This window comes from Telopea speciosissima, chromosome 7 (genome assembly GCF_018873765.1).
Source record: "Telopea speciosissima isolate NSW1024214 ecotype Mountain lineage chromosome 7, Tspe_v1, whole genome shotgun sequence".
Classification (NCBI taxonomy): domain Eukaryota; kingdom Viridiplantae; phylum Streptophyta; class Magnoliopsida; order Proteales; family Proteaceae; genus Telopea; species Telopea speciosissima.
Window position 1 is genome coordinate 19,749,399 of NC_057922.1, and position 15,476 is coordinate 19,764,874.

The following is a 15,476-nucleotide window of genomic DNA, read 5'->3' on the forward strand; positions in this document are numbered from 1 at the left end:
CAAAAATGGAATCTTTATATGTCAAACTAAATACACTAAAGAACTTCTCAAGAAATTTGATTTCGATAGTCAAAAGTCATCCAGCACCCCCATGAGCACCTCTCTAAAGCTATCTAAAGATGAGGAAGGTACTCCCATAGACCCTACACGCTATAGAGGCATGATTGGCAGCCTTTTATATCTCACCGCTAGTAGGCCAGACATCATGTTTAGCGTGTGTGCTTGTGCTAGATTCCAAGCCAACCCAATGCAATCCCACTTTAGTGCCGTTAAAAGGATCTTTAAATATCTTAAAGGTACTACAAATGTAGGATTATGGTACCCAATGAACCAAAATTTTGATTTAATAAGCTTTTCGGATGCCGACTTTGCAGGGTGCCATCTTGATCGCAAGAGTACAAGTGGCACATGTCACTTCTTAGGATCTTGCTTGGTTTCATGGTTTAGCAAGAAAAAAATTCTGTTGCTCTTTCCACTCAGAGGCCGAGTACATTGCGGCGGAGTGTTGTGCCCAAGTCCTTTGGATGAGGCAAACTCTCATGGACTATGGGATACATTTTAGTTCATCTCCAATTAATTGCGACAATACAAGTGCAATCAATTTAAGCAAAAATCCCATTCTCCATTCAAGAGCCAAACATATTGATATTAGGCATCACTTTCTTAGAGACACAGTTCAAAAAGGGGAAATTGTTCTAAAATACATTGAAACTGAAAAACAACTTGCAGACATACTCACCAAGCCATTAAGTGAAGAGAGATTCTGCTATTTGAGGAGAGAACTCGGGATTTGCAACCCTTTTGAGTAAAGTGAAATCCTCAAAAAGCCCAAAAATCAGGTTGTTAGAGAATTCTGGGCTAAAATCCCATTAATCCCTGTTTTTGACCTGTCGGTCGACCGACAGACTCGTGTAGGTCGACCGACACGGAAAAATTTCGTTTTTAAACATGAACCGAGAGGATTTTTTTCATTTCTCTCCTCTTATGTTCGAGACCTCTCCTCTCCAAAACCCTTTTTCTCTGAACTCCAAGGCAAAACCCTGCAAAAACCCTTGAGATTTCACCAAATCCAAGCCCCAAATCACTCTTCCTACACAATCTACCCACTTCCAACCCAAAAATCTCTATTTCTCTCTATTCTCTAAAGCCCTAGGTTTCAAATGGCTCCAAAGCAAAGCAAGGGCAAGCAACCAAAGAAGAAAGCCAAAGTTGGAGAGAGCTCGCAAGATATGACAAGTCTCTCTTCATCTCAAAAGAAGCCTCCATTCTCCGGGAAGATTTGAGAAGAGAAAGGTTGACAAGGAAAGAACAAGAAGAGTTTCTCAATTTCTTGACTATGACATTGAAGAATATTTCAAATATTTGGGTTGGGAAAATACCTTAGTTTATGTTGATCCCTGCTATCCCGACCTTGCCGGACACTTTTATCGTAATCGAGAACCCAAATAGTGGATGATAGGCTTGCCATCACATCCCTAGTAAAGGGTGTTCCCATCATGTTCACTTATGAAGATCTAGGAGAGATCATGGGGATTCCCACTTGTAGGAGATATGAGCTATCTTCCTCCCAAAGGGGATGCCAAAACCTTTATGAATGTTGATGAAATTTATGGTGCCATCATGAAAGACTATGTTGGGTTTGAACCAATGTTAAAGCTATAAAACTTCATGAACTACCCAGGATGATCACTTCATTGTCGCTACAACATCTTGCCCAAAGGAGGCCATAGAGACCAAGTCAATCCCTTTCAAGCCTACATTACTTGATGTCTTGTCACGCCACTCCTATCAATCTTCCATATGTGATTATGAAGACCATGGAATACCGTGCAGACCTCATTATAGGGGAAACCTTCCATATGGCGACTCATAATCGCCATCCTTAAGTTCCATGAAGTGGATCTCTCCGGGAATTCATTGACCCAAAGATGATTGACATCGACTCATCCACCATCAAGAAGATGAAGCTGGGATTTTTGCGGCTCCTCCCTCACACCAAGCCCGAAGGAAGCGAGCTACCCAACATGTCACGGTGACGAGCGAGTCACAAGAAGAGGACGACAGTGAGGATGAAGACTATTTGGTGAACCCTCGGGGACTATGTCACCAGAGAAGAATTTTCAAGTTTTCGCCAACAACTTGACACCCGCCTGAAGGGCTTTGATGATCACTTCACCTCTCTCCACAAAGATCAAGAAGAGATTCTTCGCATCCAACAGGAGAACCAAGTGATCTTACAACGTCTCAATCTGCATTTCTTTCCTCCTCCTCCCCAGTAGAGATAGTTGACATCACTGACTTTATATTAGAACTCTTGATCTGTACTTTTATGGCATACTTTTAAAACATGGAACTTCTATTTTGAAGCATGTGATGCTTTTAAAATTAACACTTTATTGGGCTTCATATTATTTGCTCTCTGTTCTTCTAACCATGCAGGAAGTCATTTTCTTAGGGGGAGCCACCCTAAGATTGTTTTTGTTTGTTCATGGTTACCAGCACTGGCTTAGGGGGAGCCACCCTAAGATTGTTTGTGCTTGTTCATGCTCTACACCTCCTTTTTGTGTTGACAAAAGGGGGAGAAGTTATAAGTTATTATGATTCAAATATTCATTTTATGTGATAATGCAAATTCAATGCATACCTTGAATTATGATGTATGATAATACAAATTCATCTTGAGTTACATGCCCACATGAATAATGCATATATTTATCTTGAATTGCATACATACATGAGTAATGCATATTTTGAATCACATGTTTGTCATCATCAAAAAGGGGGAGATTGTTGGAAAACACATTCCTCCATAAACTAATTTTGATGATAACAAACATTAAGATTAATACTAATATTCCAATCTTTAAGCAAACCTCATAGTCAGACGTTGGGAACATCAAGCATCCAGGAAAAACTTGATCAACGGAGCTCACAACAGAAGAGTTAAGGAAAAGAAGAAATTTGAAGATTGAGAAACATCTTCTAAAGGAAGCCAAGACAAAGACTCTCCAAGAAGATTCAAGTGCATTAGAACACATTTCATTACATGTACATATCACATCACAAACACATTGCATTCACATGTAAGAGACCCTAGGAGGAACTCATTCCCATGCCCTAGGCTCAAGAAACATGGCCATTAAAGTGTTAGACAAAAACCTATGAAGTCCCCAAGCAAGCCGGACCAAAAATCCCCTTGACAGACAATCAAAAATAGGATAACTGTCTGTCGGTCGACCTACAGACTCTGTCGGTCGACCTACAGACTCTGTCGGTCGACCTACAGAATATAAAAAATACAGACCTGTTTCCAGTAGCCTGTCGGTTGCAACCGACAGATCTATCGGTCGACCGACACTTGTAGGTCGATCCATAGGTCGACCGACAATCGACCTACAGCCCCAAACTTGGGCTTAACGGCTAGTTTTTTGATGGTCGACCGACAACTTTTATAGGTCGACCGACAGTCTAAAAATATGACAGTTTTATATCCGTTGGAGAACAAACAAACTCCAACTTTTGGCTTTATAAAACACATCCAAACAAGGAACAATATACATCTTTTGATAGAAAAAGTGCATAGTACATTTGAGAAAGTAAAAAAGTGAGAATTTGTCATTGAGCTAATTTATTCAATTCAAGCTCTTCAAAGAGATATTACCAAGCTCTTAACTCTCCACTCTCTCCAACTCATGCCATCAAGGAGAGTCATCTAGGAGACTCAAGGTGCATCACTCTCATTCATATCATTGAGCACCATCACTCAAAGGGTAAAAGTGTCACTACTCTTTGATAGGTATTTATACCAAACTTCTATTGTATTTACTTGTTTATGCTTTTGATTTGATAAAGCATTGTTGTATTAATCTAGACTGTACTTAGATTAGTACAAGGACCCTCTCATCCTTAAGAGATTGAAAGGATACTCTTGTCCTGGAACTAAGATTGTAAGGATCCTCTTATCCTGTTAAAAAGAGTTGTAAATGTGTCATTTCCCCACCTATTGTATTGAAAGGGAAATACTAGTGGAATTCTCTCAAGGTTGAGAGGAGTGGATGTAGGCTAAGTTAGTCGAACCACTATAAATCTTGTGCCTCATTTACTTCTGTTTTTTATATTTAATATAAGTGTGCAACCAATCGAAAAAGAGGCAAAATCCACTAGTGGTAACCTATTCACCCCCCTCTAGGTTACCCAACAGCATTTACCCTTGATTCTTAATAAATAAAAAAAATTACTTTTATTACTTTTTAACCCTCGGCCTTACCAATGGATCAGTATCAAATCGGGATCGGTATGGTCAATACCGATCCATTCCGAGTGAATTTGTGGATCTCAAGACTTATAAATTAAACTAGGGGTGCAAGTTTGGCCATGTCGGTCGAACCCGCCTTGGCCCGCCCTAAGCCCGAATAGGGTCTGGGCTGAGATACCTGACCCTGAGGGCGGGTCAGGGCTAGAAATTGCTGGCCCTGAGTTAGGGTTGAGGCCTCGGGCTGAGCCTGGCCTAGCCCAGGCCAAGCCTGTTTTAAGTTATACTATAGTATATATATTGATATACTATATATATTATAAACTTTAAATGTCAGACATATTTTGTAATATAATATATTATATATGAAGATAATAAGTGATAATATATTTAATTATAGTGTTATTTTATGTAAAATTAATAATTTTCTTCAAGACCCTGTCCAACTCAGTCCACTCCATGCATCTGTACCTTCCCCCCATTCCATGATTAGGGCCAATTAGGGTTAGCCCGGCCCAACCCTGAGGGCGAGTCAAGGTTGTATTTTCCAAACCCTAAGTCAGGATCGAGTCAAGACTGGACCCAGCTAAGGAGAATCATGTTTGAACTAGGCTTTTGAAAAGCCCGACCCAACCTGACCCTATTGCAACCCTACATCAAACCATGCTCCCGACAACATGTGGAAGAATATCAAATTTTAGTCTTTTATTCTTGGTGGTTTGTTTTATGTGACAGTCCAGTACTCTAGCTGGCAGCTACTGAATATATAAAAATAGATATTGAGCTGGTCGAGCTAGGAAGAAATAGTAATAAAAAAACTATGGAGACCGTTGCATGTGTTGACCACTACTACTAGTGCCTTGAGCTGAAATTATATATAGAATCAATCTTCTATGGTTTTAATAGTATTTCCACAATTCTTTGAATTGAGGGTGATCACGAAAAAATGGCCCATTAATATCAAGGGCAGTCTCTCAGGCAGGGGGCAGGCAGAGGATCCAAAGACCCTCCTTCAAGCGAGTACTCAGCATTCAAGAACGAGAACATGAAGACATTAGGATGAGATTCTATGAAAATGGGTTTTTTTTTTGTGTGTGTTGGGGGGGGGGGGTGTGTGTTGTGTTTTAATAGTTTCAAATGACTACAGAACAAGAGCAGAGCAGATAAAGAAAGGAATGGGTTTCTCTCTCTCTCTATATATATAATCCTGATAGAGAAGAAAATCGACAAGTGAATACACGAACCGAGGGAGTCAAAGTGGAATCGTAGTGTTCGATAGATAAGCTTCACTTACACAAATTATTAGCACATGAAATCGGGATGGGTTTCTATGAAAATGGGCTGTTGATTGGTTGTTTATTTTGATAGTTTCATGAAGAGATAAGGATGGATAGGATTTTTTTTTTTTTCTTTCTCTCTCTCTCTCTCGATATATTGATTCTTGATAGAGGAGAATCCACACGTGAACACAGGAACCAAGGGAGTCATAGTGGAATCGTAGTTCAATGGATAAGGTTCACTTATTAGGCAAAGTTATCGAGGAATGGATTAGTATTGAATATTAACAAATCAAAAGAAAGAGAAAAGGAATCATGCACCGCCTTTGTATTGATTTTTTTAATATCCTTATCATATAATAAAAGAAAAGAACCAAATTGTCACTTTCTTTTACTTCCCTTGTAGGAAACTCTCCCTTCAAAAGAAATTTAAAAATTGTTGAATAAATAATCTTTATTAAAGAAAAAAGGAAAAATATTATAATATTTCTCAAAAGAGAAAAAAAAAAAAAATAAATAAATAAATACAAGCAAAACCAAACAACTTAATGAAACCTAAACTACAAATTCCAAGAGGAGACATGGCTATTCCTGACAATATCTAAAAGATGGAAACGGTTGAACTTTGTTTTGATATCAACGTCAATAAAACTCAAAATTTGGTTAAAGGACCAAGAGAGGAACTGTAGGAAGATAACTATCCTAACATCTCTTTTACCAAAAAACAAAAGAAAAAATCTATCCTAATATCTTATTATAACCAAAGTGGTGAAGTGAAATATTGTTACTTTCTTTTGATTGGAAATATTCTTTGTCTCATTTGCAACACTTATTTAAGTCATCGAGATAAAATGATTTTTAAAATAATCCGAAATTGATATCGTCATGTAGTGTCATTGTCATATCTATGATAGGATTTACCTCGATGAAAAGACAAGTGCTAGGGTTGCAATAAGATCGTTAGACCGGGTTTTTTAAAATCCAAGCCTAACCCTGAGTTCCTTTAATTGGGTCTTGACCTAATCTGGCCCTAACTCAAGGCCTGAAAAATCCAACTTTGAGTAGGTCCGGACTAACCTTGATTGACCCTAACCATAAGAGCGGGGAAGGGAGAGATGCAAGGGTCGAGCAAGCCGAGGAGAAGAAGAAGAAGAAACAAAGAAAGAAATAATGAAGAAGACATGGTCAGGCCAGATTAGGCCCAGCCCAAGGCCTCAACCTTGGCCCGATCCGACCATGACTCAAGGCTATAAATCCCCAGCCTTGACCTGCCCTCAAGACCAGAGCATCTCAGCCCAGGTCCTGTACAAGCTCAAGATGGGCTTTGACCGACAGGGCCCTGTCAAACTTGTACCTATAACAAGTACATTATCCTAAAAGAATAAAAATATAAAATTACAATTTCTTTTTCTATCAACTTTGATTACATGAAGATTTTCCCTACAACTAGAGCATAACATTCAATCATGTTTGAGTTATGCAGACAATGGATCCAGTTAACAAGTTTTTTTTTTTTTTTTTTTGTTAAATATTTTCAATGATTCTTTAAATCAAAAAGTGATGTGATAAATCCGATTGTAGATATTTAAGAATAGTTAAAAATAGCCACGTGTCTAATTTAATATCAAATTCAATCATTTCTCATCCATGTAGTCCTGAAATTTATGGCCAACTCCAACTAGGGTAAAACTTGATATATGAACAAGAGAATATGGGATCTTCTTATTCAAAAAATTTCAGCCCAATTTGAAATCCACATAGTAGAAACGATACATGGCTTAAAGGAAAAGACAAGTTCAACCAATAACTCACCTTCCAATTACTGATATGAAAGGTTCAAGTATACAAAATAAAATGGGATCGGCTTCATTTTGGATCCGAGTTGGATAAGAATTGATCATAAACGATCATTCCAATTCATCGGAATATTAAAAATTGGAATCAGCAAGACAAATATATTCCCGAACATTCGTGATATTTAATTTTTATTCAATAATTTTAGGAATATTTTAAGAGAAAAACTTTCATGCTTGGCCGTGCACATTTGCATGTTCTTATAGTAGCAGAAGCCTTATGCAATAGGATGCTCTTTTTTTTTTTTTTTAATGTTTTTATTTTTAAAAACATCATCTTCGATCCATTGTTACATGAATTTTTTTTTTTTTTATTTTTTGGGTAAAAATCCATTGTTACATGAATAATTACCTTGTTTTGAAAGAATATTCACAATGCAACCATGCATGTTATTACTAGTGCAGTAGGTTGGTGCTTTGGTAGTAGAATGCAGGCTCCTCGGAGGTCAAAGGGTTCTTAATTTGTTACGTTACTTTCTCTATATCCCATGTGGTTGATACCTTTTTTTTACACTACAATTTGTAAAGAATAGCGTACTCACTGCATGAGACTCCCGTCATTACAAGGTCTCAGAAGGATCATTATATACACAATCTTACCCCAAATTTGCCAAGAGACTATTACTAACTCGAACCTGCGACTGCTTAGATAGATCACAATGGGTCAACCTTAATGTTTGGCTCCACACTAACGTATTAGTTGACACTCTCCCATTTTAAATACTAATATTTTTGCCTTTATAGAACAAATAGAGCTTCTCTGCCGTGCAAAGAAAGATAAATTCAGAATAATCACACTCTTAGTATAACTACACATGGTACATACTTCGAAAAAAGGGGTGGGGGGTGGGGGGTGGGGGGAAGGTATTTGTACACTGGAGATTCTCCCTTTAACAGACCTAGCTCTCCTCCAACCGTGGCGAGAGCCGGAGTTTCCAGCCCAACAAAAAACAGGGGGTTTTGGTCATTACATAGGGGGGCCTACCTGTGAAATGACCCAAACACCACTATTTTTGCTGGGCTAGATCCTCCAGCTCCCACCACGGCCGGAGGAGAACCAAATGCCCCCTCAACTCGGGAGAGGGGGTGTTTATGTCATTCAGATAGACATTTATGCTTATCTATTTTAATGCGGATCGTGCACATGCATGATCCGACTCCTCCACTTCCGCCTGCCTAATACTGCCGTGTGCCCCCACACACAAGTGCGGCGGAAAATACCGCCTTACCCCTGCTCGGGCAGGGATAAGGCGGTACATTCCGCCTTGCTTTTGTGTGGGGCGCACATGACAGTAGGGGCAGGCGGAAGTAGAGGAGTCGAATTGTGTCGTGCATGAAAACTTTTGCCAAAAATTTTTTTTAAAATAAAACTAAGGTTGTTACATTACAAAGCAAAACCCTTTTCGTGTCTACGACACAACTGCCCGTCCTACCTGTGCTGCGTAGGCATAGGGCCGCATGCAAAGACCGCCTTACCCCAACTCGGACAAGGCGCTCGGGCAGGAGTAAGACGGTCTTTGCATGCGGCCCTGTGTCTGCGTAGCACAGGCAGGACAGGTGGGCTGCGCCGTAGACGATCCAAATTGTTTTTAAATACTACCTTAACCTTGTCTTAGTTGAATCTATATAGGAATCCAACCCGAGTAGCCCGGCCTCCTCTCTCCTCTATTCACCGTGCACACTGCCACTGGGAAAAATGTCTCCCGCTGCCTTCCTCCTATGCTTTACTCCGTCAGCTTTCCTGTACCACCTTCCTCCTATACGGTCCCCACTCTCCCTGCATACTTGCTCTATAGCGGCAAGAAATAAACTTGGACGAGATAACCAAGCCAACTTCGGCCTTCTACGTTGCTCGAGAAGCAGTGTCATATGTAATAGTCTCACCCACCAACGTGATAGAGAATCAGCAGCTATTGACGTTTGCGCCGCCGCCGCCGCCGCCGCCACCGCCACCGCCACCGCCGCCGCAAATGAGATAGATGAGAAGATCAAATCCATTAGATCAATGTTGGGATCTATGGAGGATGGTAAAAATGAGATAAGCATCTCAGCCTACGATACTGCATGGGTTGCTCTAGTGGAAGATATTAATGGAAGTGGTGTTCCTCAGTTCCCTTCTACCCTACAATGGGTTATGGATAATCAACTACCCGACGGATCTTGGGGTGATTTTTTTACCTTCTCTGCTTATGATCGGATTCTTAGCACTTTAGCTTGTGTCATTGCTTTGAAATCATGGAATGTTTGTCAAGAATTATGGGATAAGGGTATAGTGTTCATTGAGGAAAACATTTCAAAGCTAGAAAGTGAAAATGAAGAGCAAATGCTTTCAGGGTTTGAGCTTTCATTCCCTTCTCTTTTGGAAATGGCTCGAAAGAAAGATATTCAAGTTCTCAAAGATAGAACTCCATTTTTAGAAGAGTTATATGCCAAAAGAAATCGAAAATTCTCAAACATACCAAAGGATATGATGCATAGGGTGCCCACAATTATCCTCTTTAGCTTGGAAGGAATGGCTGGTTATGATTTGGATTGGGAAAAGCTTCTCAAGCTGCAGTGCAAAGATGGGTCGTTCTTGACTTCTCCAGCAGCCACTGCCTTTGCACTCATGCAAACTAAAGATGAAAGATGCTTAGAATATCTAAAGAAAACAGCTGAAAAATTCAATGGTGGAGGTAAAGCATTTCTCCAAATCTAAGTAGCAAATTCTGTTTTGGACTTTTCATGTATTGTTGGACTAACGAATAAATATTCTTAATTATATGTTATTATTGGATCTTCAGTCCCTAATTTCTATCCGCTAGACTTGTACGAGCGTACTTGGGGTGTGGATCGCTTGGAACGCCTTGGCATTTCTCGATACTTCCAATCAGAAATCAAGGAATGCATCAATTATGTTTATAGGTATGATGATAACTCTACTCTAAAACTTGCCTTAATTCTTCTATATGCATTATAAATTTGAGAAAAAGAATGTTGCGCTGACCCAGGGACCACACATGGGACTGTAAAATGACCACCTCGCCCCTCCTATTAGATGTCTATGCATGCGCTGGCACAGGGGCCATGCAGCCTTCAGCATACTTCTTTCCATTTTAAGTCTAAAACTAGGTTGTTACTAGGGATGTAAACGGATCGGATTCGGCTCCGATAGTGCTATATCCGCATCCGCATCCGATTAGCTTTCGGACGGATTCGGATAGTGCTAAACGGATACGGACACGGATACATATCGAATATTTTATCCGTTTACATGTAAATATGGCTTTTCGGATAGCTATAGCCTATCCGTATCCGCATCCGTTTAGTTTTCAAATGGATTCGAATAATGCTAAACAGATACGGACACAGAAACAGAAATGGATTTCGGCTATTCGTTTACACCCCTAGTTGTTACAAGCTTAATCAAAATAGTAAAAGCCCTAGAGTTTATGGGAACACATCAAATTGAAAAATTATCTCTTCCGGCCGGTTTCCTGTCTAGCTCAGTTCCATAGTGCTTCTAATAGGGGGTGGACACCATCTAGGCGGAGTGTTCGAGCAGGGGTAGGGTGGTTATTGTGCCCCCTCGTTAGAGACACTGGGGAGCTGGGACAGATAGGGAACTGGAGGGGATAAACATCCAAATCAAATCAGGCCCTTGCATTCTAATCGGTGTGATTTTTTTTTTTTTTGGTAATAATTCGGTGGGTATTGGATTTGAATGTTTTAAGAGTACAAATTGAAACTGTTTCTCCTACCCATAAATCCTTTTCCTATACTGTTTGTAGATTACCTGGACCTCCCATCATAGAATAGTCATATATTACTTTTTCTTGGCTGTTTTGAGCATTCTAATAGATAGGCAGGATGGGTTACTATGATTTTCTTTAACCATAATCATGGTTTGAGGTATTGGTATCATATTGTCTGTATCGATTTTATAAGTGATCAATCTTGATACCATGTTGATATTATATCGATGACACAGTACAGACAAGGGGTATATATTTGACCGATATAGCCGATACCGATATTTACTGAGCAACCCTTCACTGGGTTGCCTTTCTCCAATTTAACAGTACTTAGCAAATGTTTGGCAGGTATTGGACTGAGAAAGGGGTTGGTTGGGCAAGAGGCTCAAGAGTTTGCGAAGTCGACAGTACATCAATGGGATTCAGACTTCTGAGGTTACATGGATACGATATTTCACCAGGTGACAATGTTTATAAATTATGATCAAACAAGAACATCTCCACAGTTAATTCCAGTGAAACCATTTGAATGTGTCAAACTCATTACTCCTCTCCTTCAATTCAGGTGCATTTGGGCATTTTAAGGAGGGTGACGAGTTCTTCGTAAACTACGGACAATTGAGCCAATCCATTACTGCAATGTCTAACCTGTATAGGGCTTCTCAGGTGTTGTTCCCCGGAGAGAAGATCCTAGAAGAAGCCAAGGCTTATTCATCCAAATTTCTTAGAATAAAACAAGCTTCAGGACAGCTTGTCGACAAATGGATAATAACAAAGGACTTGCCCGGTGAGGTAGAATACGTTCTGGACATTCCATGGTACGCCAGCCTACCTCGCGTAGAAGCAAGATATTACATCGAACACTATGGAGGATTCAACGATGTATGGATTGGAAAGACACTGTGCAGGTTGTATTGGATTAACAACAATGACTATCTAGAGCTTGCCAAGTCAGATTTCAACAATTGCCAAGCGTTACATCAGATGGAGTGGACTACCACCATTCAAAAATGGTATGCGGAATGCAATCTTGATGAGCTTGGAGTGGGGAGAAGAGAGCTGCTTCATGCCTATTTTGTGGCAACAGCAAGCATATTCGAACCCGAGAGGGCAAGCGAGAGGCTAGCATGGGTGAGAGTTGCTGTACTTATGGACGCAGTCTACCTGTTTGTGAAAATGGATAAGAGACTCGTGGAAGCAATCAATACAACCCTCGACTGTATCGCACGGGACACTCTAGTAGCGCACGGCGTAGACATTGGACATCAATTGCGATGCGCTTGGAACATTTGGCTGCAAAAGGGAAGAGAAGGCGAAGGAGAGTTCCTAGTTCAGATGATAAACCTGTGTGGGGGACGTTTAATCTTGAAAGAGCACTCGTCTCATCCCCATTACCAGCGTCTTCTTGATCTCACCAGCACAATATGTTGCCAACTTCGTCCGTTAATAAATTCCAAGGGCCTTGATATGAACAATAGTATAAGTATTGCTGATAGCCCAATAGAACCCCTCATGCAAGAGCTGGTTCAACTAGTTCTCATGAGCTCCCACGGCATTGATTCTGAGATCAAGCGAGTGTTCCTCACCATCGCCAAAAGCTTCTATTATGCTGCCCATTGCACCAGTGCCACCATTGATCAACATATTGTTAAAGTTCTCTTTGACAAGGTTGTTTGACACTATTTCATGTCCCCGGACAGAGGACACTTCCCCTAGATATCTTTAGGGCAGGAGATCGTTGTCTGGTTTTGTAGCGTCTGCACTAGTATAGGGGCCAATGAGAGCATGCGTAGGGGGATATTCCTGAATGAAATATTTTACTTCACTTGGGATTGATAACATCTAATGTAACCTAATTTAGATTGCTTTATATTACCTATGTTTTTGTATGCTTGTAGTGAAGTTTTTGGATTAAAATGGTTTTTTAAGGTTGTGTGTGGTGACAATTCGATTCATTAGAAAGTACTTACAGGAAGTAGAAAAAACGTTTCCAGGACAGGGGGAAAAAAAAAAAACAAATGGTGTTTGGCAAGCATTTTAAGGGAATCACTTCCAGCACTCATTTAAATTTACTAAAATGTCATTTTCACAACAAATTTTGGATTAAGCTTCAATTTATTGGTGTTCCATCCAACCTTATTGAAAGTGGTGCTTGTCTTGTTCCCTTTTTGGACCTCGACTACCCCATCAGCATGACAAGAGTATTCACTTCACTGTTTCGCCATTTAGCAAACTCATCAGTAACCATATCTTATTGAGCTACACAAGCAATACAAGGTGTTGGTGATACAAAACCCCAAGATTGAGGTGTTAAAAGAAAAGGTCTGGAAATAAAATGAACTACAGCGGCAAGAAAAGAAATCAACATCTATGAATGGGGGAAGGTGGATGCTTTATTCAACAAAAAAGGAGAGATTCTGGAAACTCAGAATATGGAAGACCCAACTTTCCACCCTAAATATCTTGTGAATGTATGGTCAGCCCCTTTCCACATTACCTTTCTATGTTGAATCCAATATTGACCTCTTCTTTTTACCGCTTCCATGGCAGTATCTAGGCACCTAGATGGGGAGAGTTGCAGGGGTGGGGTCGGGGTGCAGGGAGTTGCAGAGAGAGGAGGGTGGGGTTCGTGGGAGGGAGATGTGGGTGGCAGAGGTGGGGCCTTAGGGGCGATAGCAGGGCAGGGACAAGGGCAAAGGATGGAAGTGTGCTAGTTGCAGAAAGGGAAGGGAGGTGAAGGACCAAGGGTGACTAATTTAAGGATTTGGAATTAATATGGGGGAAAGAGAGGTGGAGTTTCGCTTTTCTAAAGGAATTTGAAAATAAGTGTTTGATTAAGGAGTTTGAGTAAATGTGGGGCAAAGTATAGGGAATGATAATGATTTGCCGGAGAAGGTTTCCTACAAGGACCACATGTTACACCAATGAGGGAATGGAGAATGGTATCATCCATATTTTGGGTCCGCATGGGTCTACATGGTTAGAATAAGAGAGAGAGAGAATGTGTTTATGTGTTAGTGTGGGATCCATTGATTATTATGTGAGAAGGATATATTGGAGTCGGTACAAGGGTGGGTACATGCTTCTTTTCCCCAAATTTGCCCTTGTTTATTTTGCTAAAGAAAGTATTTAAAATTTAAGGAAAATGAACTATGTGCTGCCTTTTTATAAATCCCGATATACACTTTTAACTAGGGGTGCAAGTTTAATCCTGTAGGCCCGAACCCACCCTGGCCTTCCCTAAGCCTGAACAAGGCCTGGGCTGAGATATTTAGCCCTGAGGATGGGTCAGGGCTGAAAATTTCTGGCCCTGAATCAGGGATAGGTCGAACTAGGGTTGAGGTCCCTATTTTAAGTTATACTATAAAATATATATATATATATATATATATATATTATATACTTTAAATGTCACCCATATTTTGTTATATAATATATTATACATAAAGACTAAGTGATATATTATATTTTATTATAATATTATTTTATATAAAATTGATAATTTTCTCTTCGGCCCATTCCATCTCATGCACTCTGCTCAAGTGGGGTCTACACTCCTCTTACAACCAGTAGGGAATTGAATCGGACAGGACATTGAAGGAGATAATTTTATGGGGGTGGGGTTTACAGCTAAGGGACACCTAAGTCAAGAATGAAGTGAAAGCCAAGTAAAGTGAATGCACTTAACTAAAAAGGGTGAGGTCTATGGTTTGCAATCGATCCGCATGGAAAGACAAGACGATTGTGACGGTTCAGCGGTTCACTTTCCACACAGAATTATCTTTCTTGAATAGAATTTGGACTTTCAAAAAAGTGATTGGAAAGTAAGGGAGAAAAAATAGAAAAGGCATGGAAAGCATGAACAACAGTTTTGTACGTGCTTCTGGTGGGGTACTGTCGGTTTCCTCTTTGTCAAATGTCAAGCGGCCCACTCTCCTCCGGGCATTGATTAATGTTTAAAAGGAATGGTGGCAGATTTTTTATTTATATTTTTAATAAATATCACTATTCCCAGTTGAAGTTTAAACTTTCACAACTTGGCTCACAATGAGAATCCACATGGTAAAAATCCACATATCTTTTTCATTATAGTAAAATTTTAGCTCGAAATGAATATAGAAAGTGACTGAAAGTTTAGTGAGTCATGTCATTGGTTGTTTTTAGGGGTGAACTGGGGCTGAGTTGGGCTGGATTTTTTAATAACACAGTCCAACCCTGAATCCTCTTAGCTTAGCCCAAGTTCAATCCAACCCTAGGTTGGGTTGAGATATCTCAGTCCAGGCCCAACCCTGTCAAGCTCAACGCAGCCCAGACAAGCCATGATTGTCCCTGATTTTTTTTATGTATTTGGACTAATTCA

The 15,476-nt window shown here is 40.0% G+C and overlaps 1 protein-coding gene across 1 annotated transcript; it reads left to right on the forward strand.

The window, feature by feature from the left end:
• The first annotated feature begins 9,078 nt into the window (after positions 1 to 9,078).
• On the forward strand, positions 9,079 to 12,798 carry LOC122668330 (ent-copalyl diphosphate synthase 1-like). The gene is made up of 4 exons (XM_043864914.1): positions 9,079 to 10,057; positions 10,166 to 10,286; positions 11,465 to 11,577; positions 11,682 to 12,798. Exons 1-4 carry the CDS (start codon positions 9,079 to 9,081, stop codon positions 12,791 to 12,793), a joined length of 2,325 nt encoding a protein of 774 aa, XP_043720849.1. The 3' UTR covers positions 12,794 to 12,798.
• Positions 12,799 to 15,476: the final 2,678 nt, after the last annotated feature.